Genomic DNA, 23,497 nt, shown 5'->3' on the forward strand with positions numbered 1-23,497 from the left:
CGTCGTGTCAAAGCGCGCACAGCTATGTGAAAACCGCTTTGGCTGGATTCAGCCTAAATCAAGCATGCGAGATCTCATGTTATGGCTCCGATGCTGAAGTTTTGCAGGCTCTATGTTTGAAAGAACTTAATGCGATTGACAGAAGAGGGTGGGGGCTATATGTAAAAGGGGCTTTTGTGAGTCACTTTTTGGCGAGACATTGTGTAGTAGGCATCACGCCAGAGTTGTTATACTTTAACTTAGCACTGATGGGATCGGCTTTACAGTAACTGAATGTTGTCAGTCCAAAATACAAGTGCATATAGTATTGTGATGGCACTTGGCTTGTATTGTGTAATTGTTTTTCTCATGATTATATATACATATTTTCGACATTGTGCGAATTCTGGGCGGGGATGTGATCTGCTTCATGCTCAAAATGCAGAGGAATTTTTGTTTTGAAACATCACCAGATCACTTAATCCATGTAATCTCTGACGTTACACCCTCTTTTGTCTCCAATTCCAGACTTCCGTCTGCAAGAAAACCAAAACAAGATGAGAAAACCAAGTTCAGTAATGTCCCTGTGACTGACGCTATGACCTCACGACAACAAAAAACTGAGCCATAATCTCAAACCATGTTCATACAAGATCCGATCTAGCTTGCATTGACATTCGGCAGTACTTTCAATTCAACATGGAAAAATCTCATAACATACATGAAAGAATTATGCTACGCACTAGCCACATCGTCAAGAGTAAATCAACATTTATTAAGCAAAAATGAACACAGGATGATTCAACACTTGTCATAGGTGCACTACGGTAAACTTTGATGCTCTAAAATATAAAAACTGCTCAAGGTAAACTAATATTTTGTAAAACGCTCCATGAGCTGCCCTTTTCACCTACAAATCTGGTATTAGCATGCACAACTATGTTAAATTACATTTCAAAAGGCAGAATGGTCAAAACTAAATAATGCCACCAGTAATGAATCATATTTCTCACATAGTTTTTGTTGTTGCTTTTGTTATTAATGGTCCCACATGCACCTCTCTATTTCATGGTCTCTTCGATTTGCTCCACCTCGCTGGATTCATCCACCACTTTGCCGTTGACCATCGTCTGCGTCACCACCTTTACGATCTTCCTGGTGCGCACGTCAGGCTCTTCTGTGCACGTGATCATAAGGCAATTGCGCATATCGTGAGCGAGTATGTTGCTATAAGACATTAGACGGTCTAATCCTGACATTAGAATCGGGAATAGGTTTAACTATTACACACACTAATGTTAAAGTAAAACTTTAATTTTCTACTGGGTTAAACTCGGCACATTGTTAAACTCTTTCAAAGTTGTCTAAAGTGTATTCAAAACATTCTTGTTGAAATTGTATTCACGATATGAGACTTAAATTGGAGTTTTTCGAGAAAGAAAAATTCACAGGCATGTTACAAGTTTTCGGTGGGAAAGAAAACTGAATATTACCAGAATGAGGTTCTAATACTGTAAGAATTTTTTTTATGTTTCAAGAAAAGCTACAAATATGAGGCAAATAAATGTCATAATGTTAAAAGAATAAAATTGTATTTTTTTTAAAAAAGTGTTCAAAAATGATGATAATGAAGTTGTGATTTTATAAGAATGTTTTTTAATGTTTGAATTTGAGAGTAAAGTGACAGTATCAAGAGAATGGATTGTTTTTTCAAGACAAAGTTGAGCTATTATCAGAATAAATTGCCACTGTTTCAAGATTAGTCATTTTTTTCGAAAAAAAAAAAGGTTTAAATATGAAAATAAACTTGCAATGTAATGATTGTTTTTAATAAAAAATTAAACTATTAGATGAATAAATTCTTAATCTGAATACAAATAAGCACGATAAAACAAATAAAACAAATTATATCTTAAATCATTGTAAGAATCCAAAAGTAAATATAAGCATGTTGTCACTATAACCTTACTATGACTTCTTTTTCTTCAAAATGTGAAAACTACATCTTCTTCCTTAAAAAGCTTTTGGTTTGACTATAATAATAATGACTTTTCAAAAATTTTGAATTCACTTAACTTACTGTAACAGTATTTTATTTTGTTGTATTTTTTGTCTGTAATGGTCATTTTTAATACATGATAGTGCAATCTTTGTTGCACAATGCAAAAAAAATGGTGACACTTTGTTTCATAGGTGAATGATCAAAAGTACTCACTTTTTGGTGGGGGTGGAACTTCCTTAATGCTGAAACACAAAACAAAAACTGCTTTGAAGAAAATTAAAAACCAAAATACTTATGAAAGTCATAGTTAAGCTAACTGTGCTAAAAGTTGTAGTTGTCGACATTTTCAGCTCCAACAAAACTCCCGAACTACATAACATACCGTAAACAGATGTCACGTCATGAATAGAAACACTTTGATTTAAATGACATTATCGACGAATACCCTGTCTTAACTGCCTTGTTGTTGATCACTGATGTTAGCTAACATCAACTCGCACGCTAACCAAAATGTTAGCTATTTAGCCACTGACACTACAAGCTTTTTATATAAGAACTAACATAACCTCTCTATTAGTAGTTGGTATGTGTGTAAAATAAAAAAAAATTTTTAAGTGATTTATACAATTATCACGAGGGTTTACTGAATTTTAGAGTGACAGTGGTCTCATTTGAATAACATTTTTGGCCTGCCCAAGCCACCGCCAGTTGTAACACAACCTGATCGTCCTATTAACCTTGTAATTGAGTAAAGAAATGCAATTTTCGGCTTCATTTACCATTCCTCTCCTTCTAGCAGGCGCCTGTAGGTGGCGATCTCCATCTCCAAGTTCTGTTTGATGCGCAGCAGCTGCTCGTAGTCGGTCTTGGTGCGCTGCATATCCAGCCGGAGCTGCGAGAGGTCTTCTTCCAGCTGATTCAGGCTCACCTGCAGACGCTCCATCTCGGCCGAGTACTTGTGACCCGCCTCAGCCAAGTTACCCTCCAAGGCTGCAACCTGAGGGTAGAAAGCATCTAAGTAACGCAGTCAGAATGGGAATGGTTAAACCCCATTTTTTTGTGTGTGTTTCTATTGTGGGAGAGTGTCGGCAGGATGCCCTTTGAGAAGAATAAAACCAAATTTAAAAAAATCATGACTAAGCTGACTACTGTTATTTACTTATCCAACTCCAAAAGTTTCGCCCCGTCTGCCTGCCTACCTCAAACCTCGAGAATGTCCTCGTGATCCGCCGACGACTTCACGGGCCATTAACAACAATGGCTGTGAACAGATGCGACCTTGCACTCCAAAGCAAACAATGTCTGGCGAGACGCATTCAGCCAACTCATCAACTCTAGAGTCTGTCTGCTGAAACGTGTTTACTGTCAACATAGGATTAGCCAAACAAACAGAGGATTTCTCAAGGTACCACAAAGACACAGTACAATGAAGGTAGCTAAACGGATACAAATAAGTACTGTCAACCATCAGCTACCCACGACGAGCTGATTACTATTATAGACTACCTTTTTCCCAATTCCTTCTAACTGTGCTCTATCTTCAGGCGATCCACCAAATACTTTAACAAATTCCTGCACAAAAAGATCTCGAGTACTACTCGCAACTACTCACAATAGTAAGTTAACTTAAAAAACAATACGGGGGTGAGTAATCGGAAATATATCCTGGAGCTGTGCGCCACTTACATACATCATCGTCATACACCAGCAATGAATCATTATTTGCACGATACTAGTTGAGCAGCTTACCTGAATCAGGTAAAACTGTGGGAAAGCAGAAACTGCCTCCTGTCTCATGACCTCCACAATGAGCGTCCTCCAGCCGAAACGTACTGCTAGTAGCAAACCCACATGTATATAATAGAAGAACAATGCTTTCCTGCCACATTGTTGATATTCATTATTTCTACACTATTGATTTCCGGGACCATTTTTTCTTTCTTCTGATCATATTTTCTTGCACGTGTGTCTTGTTATGATCGCATCTTGGTATTTAGACTGAAATGCTGAAGACTGTTGAATATTTCATGCATGCTGGGAATATATATTACAGTACACTGGGACATTGCTGCAAATTTTCAAGTTATTTACCACATACCATGCAGAAAAATACTGTTAAGTCATCATATTTTGATTAAATGTACTTTCCACTGCATCGTGGGATTTTCTGTTGATGTCACACACCATAAATAGCTACTATGTATATTTTGTTAATCACTGTTTTTATTCATTGCGGTACTGAAGCCTCCCACAAGGAAAACGGGAGCTCTTTTGGCCAGAGTTATTCCAAGGAAGGTCACCCTTGTATCCGATGCAGTTGATACTTGAACGGCTCACAGTTAGCATACATACATTGCACACTGTTCAACATGAATGTAACACAAGTGTTAAATGAGATAAAAAAAAAAACATAGAAAATGATATGTGCTGGGAATCGTGGCCTCTGTGACACAATAGAGCTACTCTTTGTGTGACGTCAACCAAAATCCCATAACCCCGTGGAAACAGTAGTTTATTACCATACTGTATAATAACTTGAAAGTATTTTACTGTATTATATGTGGTACATAACGCTAAAATTTACAGGAATGTAACAGTGAGCCTCGAACAACACCACCTACTAATGGGCCTACTGTACATTAGTAATTTTTCATCAAACTATGACGAGTTACCCATTATATGTCATTCCTACCAACAACAATTTACCAACAATTGACTTTATACTATTCCACACTACCTGCTACTGGATACTACCCAATTATTATTACCCACAAGGGATGTAGGTATTTCAACAACCTCCATTTTCCCAGTAAAAGGGTTCAACATACACACATTTTCCACTGTCACCAAAATCAAAATAGTGAGTGGAAACGTCTTGTCAAAAATCCAACTTAATTCACGGTTTGTGATTTTATGACATTGCTTTTCTTTCAGTTTCACTTTGGAGTGCAGCCCATCACCTGCTTGTGCAAACTCTCCAGCTCCACCTGGAGCGTTTGAAGGAAGCGCTGCCTTTCGACCAGCTCGCCCTGCGCACCTCTCAGGGCCTCATTGCTCTCCTTCACATCATTCTGCACCGTCTCCAGCTAAAACAGGAAAATAAAAACCTTACCCCAACTTGCTTTTAGTACATATATTTACAGTACAGTACTTTGAAACAATACGCCATGGCATGCTGGATGCTTGTGTACCTTCTTGCGGTACCAGTGGTCGGCGTGATCCTTGTTTTTCTTGACAATGCCTTCGTACTGGATCCGCAGCTCAGACAGGATGGCTCCCAGTTCTGGTCCCTGGGCCGGGTTCACCTCCACGTTCACCTCATCTCGGGCTATACGAGACTTCATCTGTTCGAGTTCCTACAGGACGAAAGGTGTTGCTCTCTGACTGAATATCTTAAAAAACTCTTATAAATATATTTCACACTGATATCCGTGTTGCACATGTGGACGAGGTACCCATTTTGAAAGTGAGCGCGTGTACTTTATTTACATTTTGTACATTAACAGTTGATGAAGTAAAGCTCCACTTACACTTGAGCCTTTGAACAAAGTAGCAGGGCGATGCCTCCATCTCAAATTAGTCGAATTAAAGGATGAAGTACATGCGCAACTATGGGTTTGTCATTTAGTTGCATGAAAATATTGTGGGCTCTAGTTGTAAAGTTCCTTTTAAAATCTGTCTGTTCACATGACGTCCATGTAGATAAGGGCAGTTTTCTCCAAGTAGAACGTTTCCTGGGTATAAGTATACATCACATCAGCTGAATGGACAGAAGAGGCTGGTTTAGTGCAACAAGATCTAGCTCTTTGTGTCTCCTGTAACCAGAGGACCCCCCCCCCCAAAGGCCACCAAAGTGGGTCAGTCAAATGTATACAGGCCTCTTGGTATTTAAGTGGGAGTGGAAAACGACACAAAATTCTACTTTAGAGATTAAAAAAAAAATATGTTGACTAAAAAAAAAAAATTAAAACATGAAAGCAGTAGGCAGTACGAGTATTACTGTATTCACAATATTATTATTAAATTGTGTATTGGAATGCAATTGAATAAACAGAAATTTGTGCTAATGTGAATAATAGGTGAAAAAGTCCAGTGTATTAATTTGTTTTTTTCTTAGACTAAACATTTTGGATGAGATAATGTGTGATTTTTGTCACTTGATACGACTTTCCAATTTAAAAAAAAACTTTGTCCTCTTTTTAAGTCTTCAAAATGTATCACTTTTATACGGTTATCTTTAAAATAGTTGAAAATTCAAGTAGACATGTTTAAATAAATGTTCTTCATATGTGTATTATGCTATTTATTCACATTACATATTTTATATATTACAATACAAAAAGTGTTTCATGATTCTATCTGTCTAAGAGGGAGGAAAGTGCTAAAATAAGTGATAAGATCATTGTCATGTCTTCAATGAAAACGAAAACACTGACAATATGCATATACTATATAATTTCCTTCGTACAGTGATACTTTGGCTCCAATACAGGGGTAAGACTGTTTTTGCACAAAGATGACTGAAGAGGAAATTAAAAAGCTGAGCCCAGAAAGAAACGAGGTGCCCAGACTACCTCCTCATGGTTCTTCCTGAGGAAGTAAAGTTCCTCCTTCAGGCTGTCCAGGTCACCCCTGAGGGAGGCGATGATCTGCTCGTGGTCGCTCTTGGCCTTCTTCAGCGCCACGCAGTCTCGCTCCACCGACTGACACATCACCAGCTCAGTCTCCCACCTAGTTTGACGGAAGAAGGCATAAGTTTGGTTTGTCAGTCAGCGGCATTAGTCAAAAACTCCCTGGCCGGCAGTGGAGGAGTGGCAGATGTGTCGAGGAAGTACATTTCGAAGTTATCATGTACTACCCACTTGATCCTGAAGTCATCGGCTGCCAGTCTGGCATTATCGATTTCCAACATGAGACGAGCGTTTTCCAAGGTCTTCTTCCTCACCTAATAAACATTAACAGGAGGTGAATGTGTCATGAGTGCCGATCGGTGACGAACGCACCAACTCGGTTGCATGGCAGCCTCATCCTTTCATTTTCTGAGCCTGTCCCCAGCCAATCACAAAACATGTATACACAAACAACCATTCACAGCAATAATTGATCAATAGATGGATACTCACATATGTGGTCGGTGTTACTATTTTCTGTTACTTGTGATTTCAAATTCAATTTTCCCTAAAAAAAATATCCAGTATATTTTAATGAATGCGATGGAAATTGTGGGAACGTAATAATATAATTGGCTGATGAAGGGTTTTTTTTTGGCTCATGACAATTATTCCAAATGCAGAAGTGAGTTCTTAATTTTAAAAATGGATATTAGGCCACAGGGCGGCAAGGTGGATCAGCTGGTAGAGTGTTGGCCTCACAGTTCTAAGGTCCCGGGTTCAATCCCGGACCCGCCTGTGTGGAGTTTGCATGTTCTCCATGTGCCTGTGTGGGTTTCCTGCGGGCACTCCGGTTTCCTCCCACATTCCAAAAACATGCAACATTAATTGGACATTCTAAAGTGTGGCTGTTTGTGTCTATGTGCCCTGTGATTGGCTGGCAACCAGTTCAGGGTGTACCCCACCTCCTGCCTGTTGACAGTTGGATAGGCTCCAGCAAACACCCGCAACCCTTGTGAGGATAAGGGGTAAAGAAAATGGATGGATAGATGGATATTTGGCCATGGCAGTAGAAGATATCGTGGTCCAAGATAACATCAGTTACATTAAAAAAATATCCACTTTTTCCCCCTCCACCTCCAAAGACATAACGAAACTGCAAGATTTTTACAGTGTAACTAAAGAATTTTGTTTCTGCCAAAGCAGCGACCATAATGATTAACTAGAGGGCTGGACTTTCTCATGCGTCTTGACTACCTCCTGCTCAATCGCGTGAGCCTGGGCCATCATAGAGTCCATGTCATGACCTTTGGGAATGCGCTCAATCATCACTTGCTTGATTTTCATCTCCAGGTCGGCATTGGAGTGTTCCAGCGAGTGCACCTGCGAGGACAAAAAGACCACGTATGATGAAAGCGCATCAATAAGCGTTAACTTTCTTTGTCTGCTGCTTGGCTCCTGACCAAAAACCCCCACAGAACTCGACCTTGTCCAGGTAGTTGGCCAGACGGTTATTGAGGCTCTGCATGGCTTCTTTCTCGTTGGTGCTGCTGCCGTGCACCCCGTTCAGCTGCAGCCCGGCCGGGCCGTTGAGGTCGTGGCCGATGGACGCCGATCGGGTTAGCGTACCGCCGGAGGAGAACGAGACGGAAGCGCGGGAGCGGCTGGTATCCATCAGGGAGCGGCTGGAGAAAGATGGCTGACGACTTAGGGAGTAGCCCCGAAGTGACATAGTGGAGGCCATGATGAGGGGCTGTGGTAGAGGGAGACAAAGGACATAACCGGGCTGCACACATATTGCATCTACAATTGGGCCAAATGTGAAAAATTTCCCTCCGTTCATCATAGGCCCGATTATTAGATGTTTCTTGACGATAATCTCGAGTAATTATTCTATGGTGTGGGGTCCGAAATATTTTAACCACGCAACCACTCTCAGTTCATTCATTAAACATCTTAGCCATGAGAGTAGTTCAAACTTATTACTGATGTAAATCTATAACTATTTTTATTAGTCTTTAGTGTTACTACATTTTTTTGGGATATTTGTATGCCAGCATTTTTTTCATCAATTTTAAATATTGAAAAATGTTTGGTTTAGTTTCAGGTACTTTGTCATTTTCCTGATGACTTATGGTGTTTTACAAGATGCATTTCTACATTGCCTGTATTTTGCTTGTTGATGTTCAAAACAGAAAATAAATAACTTCTAAAAAAAAACAAAATTATAAAAACTGATTACTCGAACAGCTAAACTTGATTTAATGTACATCAAATGCACTTTAGATGCAGGTGTGTGCTGAATCCCATTTCACATGGGTTTGAACTGGATTGGCTCATTCGGAACACAGTCACACCCCAGGTAAGAGGGTGTGCAGGCTTCTGCAACTACATCATTTCAGTCATGTATTTTTACTTCACCTTTCCAAAAAATTTATTTTTCTTAGTTTACACATGGGTGTACAACTACGCACAAGGGTGTGTAGAGGTCTTTTCTAAACTGTAGTTTTATGAAGAATTTTTTTTTTTTTTAAAAATAAAAACATAGCCAACTATAGCACCTATATCTTCTTTTACGACCAGTGTTCCTTTTCCATTACCGCTTTCTCTTTCACAGGACAGTCTTGGCACTATACCAACCAAGTTAATCCTCAGCATGCGTGGGCTCTCTAATATTTTAAAAATACCATATGATGTCAGAAATTTGGATGTGTGCACCTCACTGACTTATAAGCACCATGAACACAAAAATCCATGGCCTTTCTTCTTAAGTATCGCCGAAGATTTGACTACGTGAAAGGCCTTAAGCAAATGTTTCTTCCTGCAAAGGCACAAGTCCTCTTAAGGACCACCGAACGTGATGAAATGGCTCTTCAAATGAGTGGGAGTCCATCGTGTACCATCTGCATCCAGGCCACCAATGACTTTGAGGTCAGCGCCTCTTCGGGGTGTCCATCTCAACAATGCTTCCATTAAAAATACAAAAGAAATAGAAAAAACCCCAAACTCATCTAAATGTAAATTCTCTTATCAGAATGCACTCATAAAGTCAATTATTATGATAATAGAGATCCTTTTGCATTCTAAAATCTTTATGGGGGTTGTGCCACACCATGCGAAGGGATATTAGGGCCATATTGGGGAAAAGATTAATATTACCAAAAGAAAAGAAAAATAGCTGAAATGCTGAACCAATCAAGTCAGATTTTCTCCTCAAGTCAATTTACAGAAACGTAACGTGTTCATTTTTTTGATAAGTAGTCCTGTCACTGTTCACAGGGTGGAAAAAGTTTTGAAACCATTTCTCCAAGACTTTGAACAAGGATGTAGACTTTTCTCATCCACCGTATTTCATAACAACATTAAGACACATTTTACAATAGCTTTCATGTAAACTTTTGTGTGTGTGTGTATAAAATGAACACTGTTATCTTTCTCTCTGTATAGACCCCATTTGACATTCTCTTTAGCAGGTGTCACCTTACTTCCTGCAGATTGGTCAAGTCAATGTTTGAACGCTGGACAGTTGGTCTTTGTGCGGCACGGTGTGTGTAGGAGCGTGTGCGCATGAGTTTTGTCCATGTGCGCCGGCCGTGGTGCCTTCTCGAGGCGGATTAGGCGCCAAGGGAACCTCTCAGTGTGTCTGTCACTTGATCCTGGCAACGCGACAGAGGAGCCATCATCGGACAGACAGACTCCTTGTTCGCATGGGAAAATGATGATTGGGATAAATATGATTCATGGTGCATTCCATAACCGAGACAAGGGCATTCTTTGTTGGCTGGGACACGCACTTTTCTGTTATTGTTATTTTTTTTCTCTCCGTGTTGATCACAATGTAAGCAGTGAAAGAATAACAAACATCATGCACATGTTTTATTGTCAAATTAGGGCTAGTTTTATATCAGAGTAAGTTTGTGCTTGAGAGTGAATTATCTGATCTATAAGAACCTAAAATAAAAGATAAGTTATTTTACTCACCGAGATGCTCTTTAGACAACCGTTTAGATATGACGATCAGCTGAATGTGGGGCAAGAGAGACTGTTTGCTGCTGATGCTGCAAGGTAAGTTTATATACAGGTGAGTGGGGAAGTGGGCGTGGCCTGTCCACCCCGCATAAAATGCAGTTTTCAATGAAAAATACATTGATATATACTATATTTACAGTATATATTATTTATAAAGTTAATTTACTTTTGTAGTTGTTTATTTCAAAAACATTTGTGGTCACAAATTAAATGAATAAAAAGATAGGGCACATGTAGAAAGGTATAAAATATTTATTATGAAAGAAAAAATATAACAATTAATGAATAATTGTTTTAATTGTATTTCTGAATATTACATAAATGTTATATGGAAATACAGTACATATGTTTTTGGGCAGGGAAAGAAATGCCCGAGATATTGTTTCAACGATGTTAGTGTAACAAAGTGTGCCATCCACTCACTGGCATACAATAAAGCCCACACCCCCTCTCCTGTGTCACTCCGATTGAATTTCTCATGACTGTCACTCTTTCACTGTTGCGGACGCAGCCTCAAGTCGCACTCTCTCGTAACCTGAACATCCTATAAATAAATTATTAAACAGGTGGTTCAAAAGAGGAGAAACCTGGTGTGCCCACGTGCAAAAAAAGACACTAAAATTAGATTCCAATTTGTGGATGCGGGGGTGAGGTGGAATTGGCAAAATAAACATGAATAAATAATGTATGTACAGAAGTGAAAATGAACATGTGACTAATGGGCTGCTGTTCACATTTACCTATTTCTGTATGTGAATTTTCTATTTATTAAACTACAGTTGTCAATATTGACAAAATAAAGAGTTGATGTCAGTCTCGTCGGTTTATATAGATTGTGATACTCAATTTGTGGCATATGAGAGAGAATCACTGGCTAGATTAGGAATTTCCAACAGAACAAAGACAATGTGTCATGCTCCTGGATTCCAGCCAGGGCTGGGCGTGGCCAGCTAATCTGAAGGTGCACACCTGCGCCTCATGACCTTTGATTAGACCCAGTACATATAGGACCCGGGGGACGACTATTACTCTGCTAGATTGGTTGCTCTTCATGCCTCGTTCCCGCACTCATGCTTTCTCGACTTCTGACCTCCGTGCACCGACCCACGCCTGTTCATTGACCACCCTCGTAAGCCCATTCGTACTGGTACTACGAATTGTTTGGACTGTCGACCTGATCTCAGACCTCGGACCGAATAAAGGTTTCCTCTGTACTGTCTGCTGTCTCTGGAGTCGTGCATTTGGGTCCAACCTTGAGCCCCGCATCGTGACAGAACGATCTAGCCAGAACATGGACCCAGCCGACCCTGAAGCCATTCGCCGTGCGCTGCAAGTGCAGGGCAAACGCCTGGGTGAGCAAGAGGCTGCTCTCCAGGTTATGACTCACCAGATTCAGGAGCTCTGCACCCAGCTGGAACCGTGGCTAGCCTCCCAAGCTAGCGCGGCCGCTCCTGTGCCTCTCCGTGCCACCATCACTCCGCTCTCACGACACGAGCGGTTCTCAGGCGACTCCGGTAACGTCAAGCCCTTCCTGGCGCAATGCGATCTCCACTTTGAGCTGCAAGCTTCCGCTTTTCCCACGGACCGCTCCCGGAACGCCTTCGTCATTTCCCACATGACAGGGAGGGCGGAGGCATGGGCCACCGCCGAGTGGAGCTGTAACTCGGAGACCTGCCGCTCATGGGCGAGCTTCGTCTGCGCGCTCACCCAGGTGTTCCAGTACGTGGCTCCGGAACGCCAGGCGGCGTCCTCGCTCATGACAATTCGCCAGGGACGTCGCCGCGTGTCCGACTACGCCATTGAGTTCCGGATTCGGGCTGCCGAGAGCCGCTGGAATGAGGAAGCCCTCCATGACGCATTTTACGAGGGACTGTCCCCACAGATCCGTGGCCACCTCGTTGCCATGGATCTTCCGCCTTCGCTTAACTCCCTCATCGCATTGGCCCTCAAGGTGGACCAGCGCCTCACCGTGCAGAGACAGATGGAGGGCCTGAGGGAGGAGGAGAGGGAGAGTCGCAGTCCGGTTGTTTCCGCTTCCCGGCCACCCGTGTTGTCAGCTTCACCGGAAGCCATGCAAGTGGAGGGGCATGGCAGCTCAGCGGAGGAGCGCTTACGTCGGCGACGACAGGGACGCTGTTTTTACTGCGGGCGTTTGGGACACTTGATCGCCCGTTGCCCGACTCGACCAGGGCATTCTGACATCAGGATCGCTACTCCGGTGAGTGTGCGGTACACCGCGACGGGGTCAGGGAGGTCCCTTCTTCACCTCACCTTAGGAACAGACTCCCGTTCATGCACTGTGACGGCCTTCATAGATTCTGGGTCGGAAGCTAACCTGATGAATCCCCGCGTGGTCGAGGAGCTGGGGCCAGCAACCTTCCCCACGCAACGGTTTCGTCACGCCTATGCCGCCAACGGCAAGTTCCTTTGTCGGGTTACACATTGCACTCAGACGCTACCTATGAGCTTCCCGGACGCTCACTCGGAGCGTATTAGCTTTCATGTCTTCGACGCACGTAGTAGCGACATCATCTTGGGCAGCCCGTGGCTCAAAGAACATAATCCGCACATAGATTGGACCACGGGTCAGGTCAAGACTTGGGGAGAGGACTGTCTCAGTCGCTGTTTCGCTGTCCGGAGAGACAGGGGTATTCAAGTTGCGCCGGTTCGGCTAACGGAACCTAGCACTGTCCTGGACCTGACCTCAGTGCCTTCCTGCTACCATGACCTACGGGAGGTCTTCTCTGAATCTAAAGCAAAGTCTCTGCCGCCACATCGGTCATACGACTGCGCGATTGAACTCCTGCCAGGCACCTCTTCTCCCAGAGGGAAACTGTTCTCTTTAACAGGACCAGAGCATCAAGCCATGAGGGACTACATCGAGGACTCGCTGGCAGCCGGACTCATTCGCCCCTCATCCTCACCAGCCGGTGCGGGGTTTTTTTTTTTGTCAAGAAGAAGGACTCCACGCTGCGACCCTGCATCGACTACCGAGGACTGAACGACATCACAGTCAAGAACAGGTACCCTTTGCCGCTTATCTCTACAGCATTCGAACTCCTCCAGGGAGCCCGGATCTTCACCAAGCTCGACTTGTGCAGCGCTTACCATCTGGTGCGGATTCGGGAAGGGGATGAGTGGAAGACGGCGTTCAACACCCCCACAGGGCACTATGAGTATCTTGTGATGCCCTTTGGACTGACAAACGCTCCGGCCGTCTTTCAGAACTTCATTAACGACGTGCTTCGGGAGTTCCTGAACAGATCTGTCTTTGTTTATCTGGATGACATTCTCATCTTTTCAGCCGACCTAACCTCGCACATTCAACAAGTCAGAGAGGTGCTCCGGCGTCTGCAGCAGCACCAATTATACGTGAATATGGATAAGTGTGAGTTCCATCGGGCATCCGTGTCCTTCCTGGGCTTCGTCCTGGCTGAGGGAGAGATACGGATGGATCCCGGGAAGGTCGACGCGGTGCTGCGGTGGCCTACCCCCACCAACAGGAGGGACGTGCAGAGGTTTTTGGGATTTGCCAATTTCTATAGGAAATTCATAAGGAACTTCAGTTCCGTGGCCGCTCCTCTGCATTCGCTCACCTCGCCACATACCCCCTTTGACTGGTCCGGGACCTGCCAGGAGGCCTTCAGCAGGCTCAAGGCAAGTTTCACTACTGCGCCCGTTCTCATTATTCCGGACCCAGATAACCAGTTTGTGGTGGAGGTGGATGCATCGAATTCAGGAATCGGAGCAGTCTTGTCGCAGAGGAGTCCCAGGGATGGAAGGATCCACCCGTGCGCGTTCCTGTCTAGAAAGTTGACCCCGGCAGAGAGGAACTACGACGTGGGAGATAGAGAACTGCTGGCGGTCAAGAGCACGTTGGAGGAGTGGCGGCACTGGCTGGAGGGCTCGCAAGTACCGTTCGTTGTTTTCACGGACCATAAGAACCTTGAATACTTGAAGTCTGCGAAGAGGTTGAACGCCCGTCAGGCCAGGTGGGCCCTATTTTTCACCCGCTTCCACTTTAAGGTGTTTTTCCGCCCAGGCTCCAAAAACGGCAAGCCGGATTCACTCTCGCGGATCCACGAGGGAGGGCGCACGGATTCAGACGCCGCTACTATCCTGCCGGCGGGGTGCTTCGTGGCCGGTTTCACCTGGGCGATCGAGTCGCAGGTGAAGGAGGCCCTGGGAGAGACACCGCCACCCGCGGATTGTCCGTCGGGCCGCCTTTTCGTCATCCCATCTCTGCGGGAAGACGTCATCAACTGTGCCCATACCAACAAGACGGTCTGCCACCCGGGTATGGCGAAGACACGTTCGGTGGTCGAACAAAGGTTCTGGTGGCCTAACCTCAGCAAGGACGTAAGGGAGTTCGTCAACGCCTGCCCGGTGTGTGCTGCCAATAAGACTTCCCGCCTACGGCCTGTTGGTGAGTTGCAACCCCTGTCCATCCCCTTTCGTCCGTGGTCACACATCGCGCTGGACTTCGTCACCGGCCTGCCGCCTTCACAAGGGAACACAGTGGTGCTGTCCGTAGTGGACCGTTTTCCAAGATGGTCCACTTCGTGCCGCTTCCGAAGATCCCGTCGGCCAAGCAGACAGCCCAGTTGGTATTAGACGAGGTCGTCCGTTACCACAGCCTACCCCAGGACATCGTTTCGGACAGGGGTCCGCAATTCAGCGCCCGTTTCTGGAAGGAGTTCTGCAACCTCATCGGCGCTTCTGCAAGTCGGACATCGGGTCATCACCCCGAGTCTAATGGCCAGGCTGAAAGGATTAACCAGGAATTAGAGACCGGTCTTCGATGTCTGGTATCCAGGGACCAGAGCACGTGGAGCCAGCACATCAAGTGGGTGGAGTATGCCCACAACTCCCTACCCTCCGCTTCAACAGGTATGGCTCCACTCCATGTTGTGCATGGCTACCCTCCGTCCCTGTTTCCTCCACTGGTCACAGACTCGCCAGTTCCGTCAGCCCTGGCCATGGTGCGACGCTGCAAACGGACCTGGGAAGCAGCTCGGAGGACACTGCTGCGCATGAGCAGCGCCTACAAGGCCGCAGCAGACCGCAAGAGAAGGGCCGCACCAGAGCTCAGAGTGGGACAGCGAGTGTGGCTCTTCACCAAAGATCTCCCGCTGCGGACGGAATCCCGCAAACTTGCTCCCAGGTTCGTTGGCCCGTTCCCGGATTCCAAAGTTATTAACCCGGTCGCCGTCTCGTTGAAACTGCCCAGGTCGATGAGGGTGCACCCTACGTTCCACGTCAGCAGACTTCGCCCGAATTGCACATCGTCGCTGGCTCCTCCGCTCAAATCCCCCCGCCCCCCCGCATGGTCGACGGTGGGTTGGTGTACACTGTGCGCCGGTTGCTGTCTTCCCGTCGCAGAGGAAGGGGGGTCCAGTACCTGGTGGACTGGGAGGGATATGGCCCGGAGGAGCGCTCTTGGATCCCCTCGCTTCGTCGTGGACCGCTCCCTCATCAGGGACTTTCACGCGGCTCACCCTGATGCTCCTGGGCCGTCCAGAGCCGGCCGTTGAGGGGGGGGTTCTGTCATGCTCCTGGATTCCAGCCAGGGCTGGGCGTGGCCAGCTAATCTGAAGGTGCACACCTGCGCCTCATGACCTTTGATTAGACCCAGTACATATAGGACCCGGGGGACGACTATTACTCTGCTAGATCGTTGCTCTTCATGCCTCATTCCCGCACTCCTGCTTTCTCGACTTCTGACCTCCGTGCACCGACCCACGCCTGTTCATTGACCACCCTCGTAACCCCATCCGTACTGGTACTATGAATTGTTTGGACTGTCTACCTGATCTCAGACCTCGGACCGAATAAAGGTTTCCTCTGTACTGTCTGCTGTCTCTGGAGTCGTGCATTTGGGTCCAACCTTGAGCCCCGCATCGTGACACAATGTAAACATACTGTATTGCAATGAAGCTTCTAGCTAAGCCTACATCCTTTTTGAAAGTTATTTTTAACTCTTCAACTATGGCACATTTTTTAAAAGAGTACACTTTAGTTGTATTTAACCTTGAGGTACAGTACAATACATTTGCATTCAATCTTTGTGAAATGTCTGTTTTTAAGCATTTATCCAAATCCATTTTTATTTAACTTCCGCAATCGGTTGAAAGTTTGGATATTGCTTTTTATTCAATGGCGTGAGAAATTGTGCTCCAACATTTGACCTCTTTATGCACGTGTAATACATGAATTAATTAAATCCTTATTGTAAGTACACTTTATTCGTTTCCTATTTTAAAGCAATAGGTGTCAAACCTGACCATAACCATAATTCTACAGTGTTTTAAAATAGCAACGGTAAACATTTAGGCCAATTAAATATTTTTGGAAAAATTATTTTTTATTTGAAGTGGCACTTGAGGTTGAAAAAAAATTTCAGGAAACACTGATATTGACTAATTATTGATGAATGAAAAGTAGTATAAGCAGCTGATGATGAATGAAATCACTGTTAACATGGAACTTATGATATTTAACAGCAACGACATTAGACATAAGATGAGTTTAAATTACCACCACTCACCATTTAAATTATGCATCATTGTAAGAGTAAGGGGCGGCACGGTGGATCAGCTGGTAAAGTGTTGGCCTCACAGTTCTGAGGTCCCGGGTTCGATCCCGGACCCGCCTGTGTGGAGTTTGCATGTTCTCCCTGTGCCTGCGTGAGTTTCCTCCGGGCACTCCGGTTTCCTCCCACATCCCAAAAATATGCAACGTTAATTGGACACTCTAAATTGCCCCTAGGTGTGATAGTGAGTGTAGCTGTCTGTCTCCATGTGCCCTGCGATTGGCTGGCAACCAGTTCAGGGTGTACCCTGCCTGTTGACAGCTGGGATAGGCTCCAGCACTCCCCGTGACCCTCGTGAGGATAAGCAGCAAAGAAAATGGATGGATGGATGTTAGAGTAAGATGACAGTCAGTGGTGTTTTTAACCTTAAAAAATGGTACTTTTGTACCCATTGGCGAAGTAACAGTTGAGACTATCGTACCTACTGTACAATCTACCTACCTTTACGTTCTTGGCAAAGACACATGGAGTTATCTGGAGGGATGGAAGTTGACTCGTGTGATATTGCATGATGAAAATTAGATTACTGCTACACCTTCATGAAGGGAGAATAGATGAAAAAATGCATTGTTACCAAACGTTCCCACTTCCCGAGAAGAGTGAGAGTAGAGTCGGAGCAGTTTCGTTACTAACTGTGAATAAGGTCTTTGCAAATGAGCTCGGCGTTGAAGCGTGGAGCTCGTTTGTTTGACACAGGCTGGGACATTACAATTTCAATGAGATGCAAATACAGTATTCCGCTTCCCCCATCGTGCATCATGAGCATAATCAGTGCGGCAATTTGACATTTTTTTTTTGTGTGTCAGAAACTGGTTTGGAGCCTCCGTAGTGATGAGAGGATTTGCCTGACAAGAAGCGTAAAAGTCACAAGTAGTCTAGTTATTAAATCTGTTTGAAAGGTTAACAGGCTAAAGTTGGGTTCAGGATCTCACGCATTTCTGTAATTTTCCTCTTCTTCTAGTGAGAGAAAACATGGTAAAAAGCAGAAAAACACCATCTTGAAAATAAACAATTATTTCTATATTTAACACATTAGAAGGTATATAAATATACAGACTGCAGTCCTGTATGGGTGAGCCAGTATGTTCCCCAATCAGCAGTTACCACTCCTTGCCAAAAGAGGGCATCAAAAAGCTTCCTTGAAAATACCTGCTTATATTTTCTTTTGATAGCTTAGTCAAAATATTGTGTATCATTCTTCCCCTTGTGAGGATAAGCGTATAAGAAAATGCATATATATTATGAAAGAAATAAGGTAAAATTATTTACCTTGTAAAATTAACTGTAAATTTAATCTGCCTATCCACCTACCCACTACTCACTATTTTTCTACTGTTATGATTTTCAAAATGTGGTACGCAGGCTCCCTGTAGTCGTACGTTAAAAAATTTCCATTCCATTCCATTTTCCAAGCCATCTATCCTGACAACGTTGGTGGGAGTACTGGAGTCTATCCCAGTCAATTTATGGCAAAAGGCGCACGACACTGTGAACTGGTCACCAGCTCGCAGGACAAATATAAACACAATCAATTAATTAAATGTTTAAACTGTACAAAATTTAGCAGTTTTTTTTTTAATCCAGAACAGTACGTTCAATAAGCACATTTCACATTGGTACATTGGTATTTAAGTTTAAGAACATATTAGTATCAATTTTCTTCTGTGCGTGCTTGTTTCCTAGTGTTTATTCAGGTACAAATTTTATTTAACCTTTATGTGAAATACATGTTTAGAATATCATCACAGTATTTTTTTTTTAGTTTCCTATATGTAGCTCATTCGTACTCAAAATTGTGCATAATGGTATAGTGGCTTACAATAATATTCTCTTTTAGTCTCCTTCATAACAAAACAAACATTTAGGCCCACTGCACTACTGTGGTTGTTTGCAAGAAATGAGTATTGCTATTGTTTTCATCATAGTGGTAATTGGAGCACTATGATTTATTTTGGGGTGTAAAAAGAGAACCACTGGTGTACTGTAACTATGTCTGTCTGTCTGTCTATCTATCTCATTACCCATGTCAAAAAAAATAAATAAAGTCAGGTTAACCATGAGCTAAATCCACAGTTATGCCTTAACTTTCACTTCCTGCTTTTCCCGTGTCTCTCTGCAGCAGAGATCGGCTGTTAAACAAATAAACGGGTGATTAAACGAGCAGGACGCCAGGATACTCCTGGTGACCCCACTTGACACCGAGTGACTCCTGTCACAAGTGATCATGTGATCCGCTCGGCGGCGCATGCGACTTGACACCGAGGCCAAGTTGCCAACTTTGACCATCAAGTCATGTCCACCCAAAAAAAAAAAAAAAAAAAAACGTTGAATAGAATATGCTAGACCAGAGCATGAGCGAAGGCTCTCAAAAGCTCTGCAAGTGATTACTTCCTGTTTTGGTTCAGTTACTGCCTTTCACTCTCACTGACAGACAAACAAACAAGGACATGATTAACGTTCACAAGGAGTAAAAAAGTTTCACTCACTTTAATTGTAATGAACTCCAATTTCACATTGATACATACATGGTCTGTAGTGTTTGTCCTCATTTGTGTAAACTAAGCCTATTCCACCTGACCTTGAGCGAGAGGCAGGTTTACCCTGGATTGGTCTCAGGCAATGACAGGGCACATTCCGTACAGCATCGGACAAATGAGCGTTCACACTAACATTCGTAATTTAGTCGTCAGTTGCGCACATTTTGAGGAAGTGGGAGGATTGAAACTGTAATCCTGTGTGAGGCAGATGTGCGAACCACTAATCCACCGTTTTGGCTTTATAAAATACTCAGTGCAATAAATATTCTAAATTTGTTTAAAAATCTGTAAAAGCAGTTGTGTGTGTGCCCAGTTGTGTATGAGTAGCAAGGGAAATAAGCTAAGTCAAAATGAAATATTTGGGGTTACTGTTTTGTGTTACGAACGTCTTGGTCTGTTTGAGACTTCGAGTAGTTAAATAATCATGATAAGTCAATCAGGATGATATGAATAATGATGCTGATTCTTATTTGTGTGCAGTGGTTTTTAGGATGTAGAAAGAAGCTGGAGTACCCCCCCCCCACACACACACACACACACCGTAAATAAATACTCCACAAAGGGCTTGAGGTGTGTTTATAACCCAGAACATCAGATCTGCAAGGCAGACAGGCTAACCACTAGGCTTCTAGAATGCTCCTGCAAGTCACATTGCATGAAAATTTTTTGTTTGCATTCTTATTTTGCACCTACTAAGACTCATGTTAGTATCCATTAGTATACATTTTTTTAAAATGTATTCTTGATTTTAAGCCTATTTTGCAAAATTTTGCCCCCAAAAAATAAATGAATCGAGGATTATGTTACACAGCAACAACACCATACAGTACAGTGCACAAGTGACTCCTAGTGGCTGTGAGCAGAATAAATATGATTTAAAAGCACTCCCAACATCCCTTACTTCCCTTCAAATCACACCACTTCAAAATAGCTTAATCGACCGCCCATAGTCTTATTATAATTTTCACGAGCATATTAGTTTCTTGTTAGAACCTGCGCAATGGGTACTGAAATGAAGACCCGCTTGGAGTTGCTGTTTATCATTATTAGCGGAAGAGAAAACGGACCGATTTTTGCAAGCCTGTGCACACAGGATTTGTACAAATGCAGTCAGCATCACATGCAAAAAATGTTACCAAAAAAAAAAAAAAAAAAAAAAGAATAAACTAGCACCCAACCCCAGTTTTACCAATCCCCATGGAATTTGGTGGAGGTCTGACAAAACAAGATTGGCAAAAACTCTCAAACGCCCATGCCCAAAATTGAACACTCCATTCTCTGTAAGGTGACCTGAGGTGTAGAAATGTGCTCTTGTAAAGATGTATGATTAGTATTATTATTACCATTGTTATTATTACAATTATGGACAAGGAAAAGAAAGTACTCTATCTCAAAATTCTATGATTTTTCTCTGTGTGCATGCTTGTCTGTTAAGTGTGAGTTTCTATAAATAATTCCACCAATTTGTTCATACTTTTTTTTTACAGCAATAATATCTTGATCTGTTGCAATGTGGTCATTAGAATAATTCCATATTACATAAAAGGAGTGATTTTATTTTCAAAGCCTCAGACTGATCCCTCTCGGGGCCTCGATGTCAGTTTGATGGGGTGCATTTCTGCCCACCAGCTATTTTCTGATATGAAGATACAAATCAGTGGGCAAGAGGGGGGAAAAAAAAAAACATCACATATGTTAGCCACTCTGTAATACCACCCATGCTCCCCGACTGTATCCCCCCCCCCCTTCGCCTCCCCCACCCATAGCCTGAGTGCTGCTTTTATTTGTCAGACAAACATCAGTGTGTGTGTTTGTGTGCCGGCACAGATGATGATTTCAGAAGGCTTGTCATATTTTAGATATGCATCTAGAAGCCGAGCTGCTGAGTGGATGGGAAGTTGAAAGGAAAAAGTGACGCATGTACGTGTACGCGTGCGTGAGTACCTCTTACTTAAGTGTAAAGTTGGCCAAAAGCCCAGCGTTGTCCTCTGCATGGCCCAGGGACGAGACTTCCTTGTCAAATCCCCGACGTGAGTGTGGCGATGCCTTGCTCAAGAGCACAACTTGTGTCCACTTCCTGAATAAACAAAATTATTTTATTTCATGTGTTATTTCATTTTATTTTGTCCGTGATGTGGTCTCGAGAATTACCAGTCACAAAAATCTATGCAAAATAGTGCATTTTTTACACATCGGTGCAAAAAATAAAATAAAAGGAACCACTCATTTTTCTCTGCGCAACTGCTTTACTGTGAACATATGTCGCTTAGTCGTCGCAAAAAAAAAAAAAGAGCAAAGTAGTGTGATGCACAGTTGCATTAGTGTCTCTGGTAGATGTTTTGATGCAAAACAGCATTAACGACAACCTTTCAGCATTAATACAATTAATACAAATAAGTTAGTTTGAATGCTGTCTGTCAGCATGAACGTGTAAAATGCTTTGATGTAAAATAGTACAGCATTTCCAAAAAAAATGAAAATTTTGGTCTCGCAAAATGCTCACTATTGATGTTTTGTGAGAATAATTAATATTGGCCTCTCAGCATTCACACAAATAATGAAAACAAGGCTATTTTATTTTTCAAATACTTTGTCCCTCAGCACTAAAATACAAAATGTTTAAAATAAGGTCTCGTGTTAATGAGAATGTGAACACAAACAATACAAAAACCAATAAATTAATGATGACATACATTAAATGATGATTCATTTAAATGCTCGTCCCTCAGCTTTTTATGTAAAATAGCATTATATGAGAATGTTTGTCTCCCAGAATTCGCCAGAAACAATAATGACTGCAAATATACTGTGTGAATGTATGCAAAACTACAGTCACTTACAGTAGTATGAAGTAAACGAGCTTGGTATTCACACACACAGAAAAAAAAGATTTAAAAATGTTCACGCCACTAATTAGTGTGAATGCTGAGACAGATCCTCCAAATGATTCCAAAAGAAAATTCTTTAGAGGGAAATTCTTAGACTGCTCTCACCACTGTGAAATGCAGACTAGTCAACACAAAATGAACGAGTACCCCCCGCCCCCCAAAATCCTCAAATAAATCCAACTCTCCAGCTTGGATTTATAAGAAAAATAATTAAAGTTGTGATTTCAAGTTTTGTGGAGGAGACATGGACACAGAAGACTATAATGACACAGCTCTGTGATGCGTGGCTAATGTGATCATTAGATGTTTGTTTGGAGGAAGACGCTCAGCTTTCCTTCCTTTGGAGCCATTAAGAGCTGGCAGCTTGCTTGTTTTTGCCTTGTTGTTGAAAGCGGGCACTTTTCATATTCATGGGACATGTAGCGGGTTCTACTCCAGACACTGTACGCTCGTGTGCGTGTGTGTGTGTGTGTGTGTGTGTGTGTGTGTCCATGCGAATGCTCACAAGAACACATGTGTATGTAAAGGACACCCCAAAATATATGTCATAAAAGTTTTCAATTATTTGTTATATTATTCATAATTGTCTGTCTTATTCTTCATTTTTTATGAAAAAAATACCTTTAAATGTTTCATTTTAATAAGCTTAATTTTATTTTTTGTTTAATTTCTTGGGACTTTTTTGGGGGGGGAGGTGGGAATGAAACTGAATCCTCAAACCCATCTATCCATTTTCTGAGCAATTTATCCTCCCAAAGGTTGTCAAAGTGTCCAAAATTTTTATTTATACCCAACAACTTTAATCTCATAAAAATAAAGTACATATTTTAATTATTAAAACATTCTAAAATGAAAATAAT

At 42.8% G+C, this 23,497-nt stretch overlaps 1 protein-coding gene across 4 annotated transcripts; it reads right to left on the reverse strand.

The window, feature by feature from the left end:
• Window positions 1-785: 785 nt before the first annotated feature.
• Window positions 786-21,818, reverse strand: si:ch211-243g18.2 (uncharacterized protein LOC559906 homolog). 4 transcript variants are annotated; one of them, XM_061800836.1, is made up of 11 exons: window positions 21,694-21,804; window positions 10,573-10,649; window positions 8,078-8,344; window positions 7,849-7,974; window positions 6,844-6,926; window positions 6,556-6,712; window positions 5,173-5,337; window positions 4,942-5,067; window positions 2,761-2,978; window positions 2,195-2,223; window positions 786-1,156 (listed from the first exon to the last, which is right to left on the reverse strand). In XM_061800836.1, exons 3-11 carry the CDS (start codon window positions 8,333-8,335, stop codon window positions 1,041-1,043), a joined length of 1,278 nt encoding a protein of 425 aa, XP_061656820.1. In that variant the 5' UTR covers window positions 8,336-8,344; window positions 10,573-10,649; window positions 21,694-21,804; the 3' UTR covers window positions 786-1,040. The 4 variants fall into 4 exon arrangements, with proteins under 4 accessions (XP_061656820.1, XP_061656821.1, XP_061656822.1 ...); XM_061800837.1 differs by lacking the exon at window positions 10,573-10,649 and having other exon boundaries at window positions 21,701-21,818; XM_061800838.1 differs by lacking the exon at window positions 10,573-10,649.
• Window positions 21,819-23,497: the final 1,679 nt, after the last annotated feature.

The sequence above is a fragment of the Syngnathoides biaculeatus genome, chromosome 17 (assembly GCF_019802595.1).
Source record: "Syngnathoides biaculeatus isolate LvHL_M chromosome 17, ASM1980259v1, whole genome shotgun sequence".
NCBI lineage: Eukaryota > Metazoa > Chordata > Actinopteri > Syngnathiformes > Syngnathidae > Syngnathoides > Syngnathoides biaculeatus.

Excerpts from the sequence above, each read along its gene's own strand:
- si:ch211-243g18.2 (XM_061800835.1), bottom strand. The coding sequence starts at position 8,437 with ATGATGAACGGAGGGAAATTTTTCACATTTGGCCCAATTGTAGATGCA. Across the intron at positions 7,975-8,077 it reads TGGCCAACTACCTGGACAAG|GTGCACTCGCTGGAACACTC; the intron begins GTCGAGTTCTGT and ends TTGTCCTCGCAG. Across the intron at positions 6,927-7,848 it reads CTCACGCGATTGAGCAGGAG|GTGAGGAAGAAGACCTTGGA; the intron begins GTAGTCAAGACG and ends AATGTTTATTAG.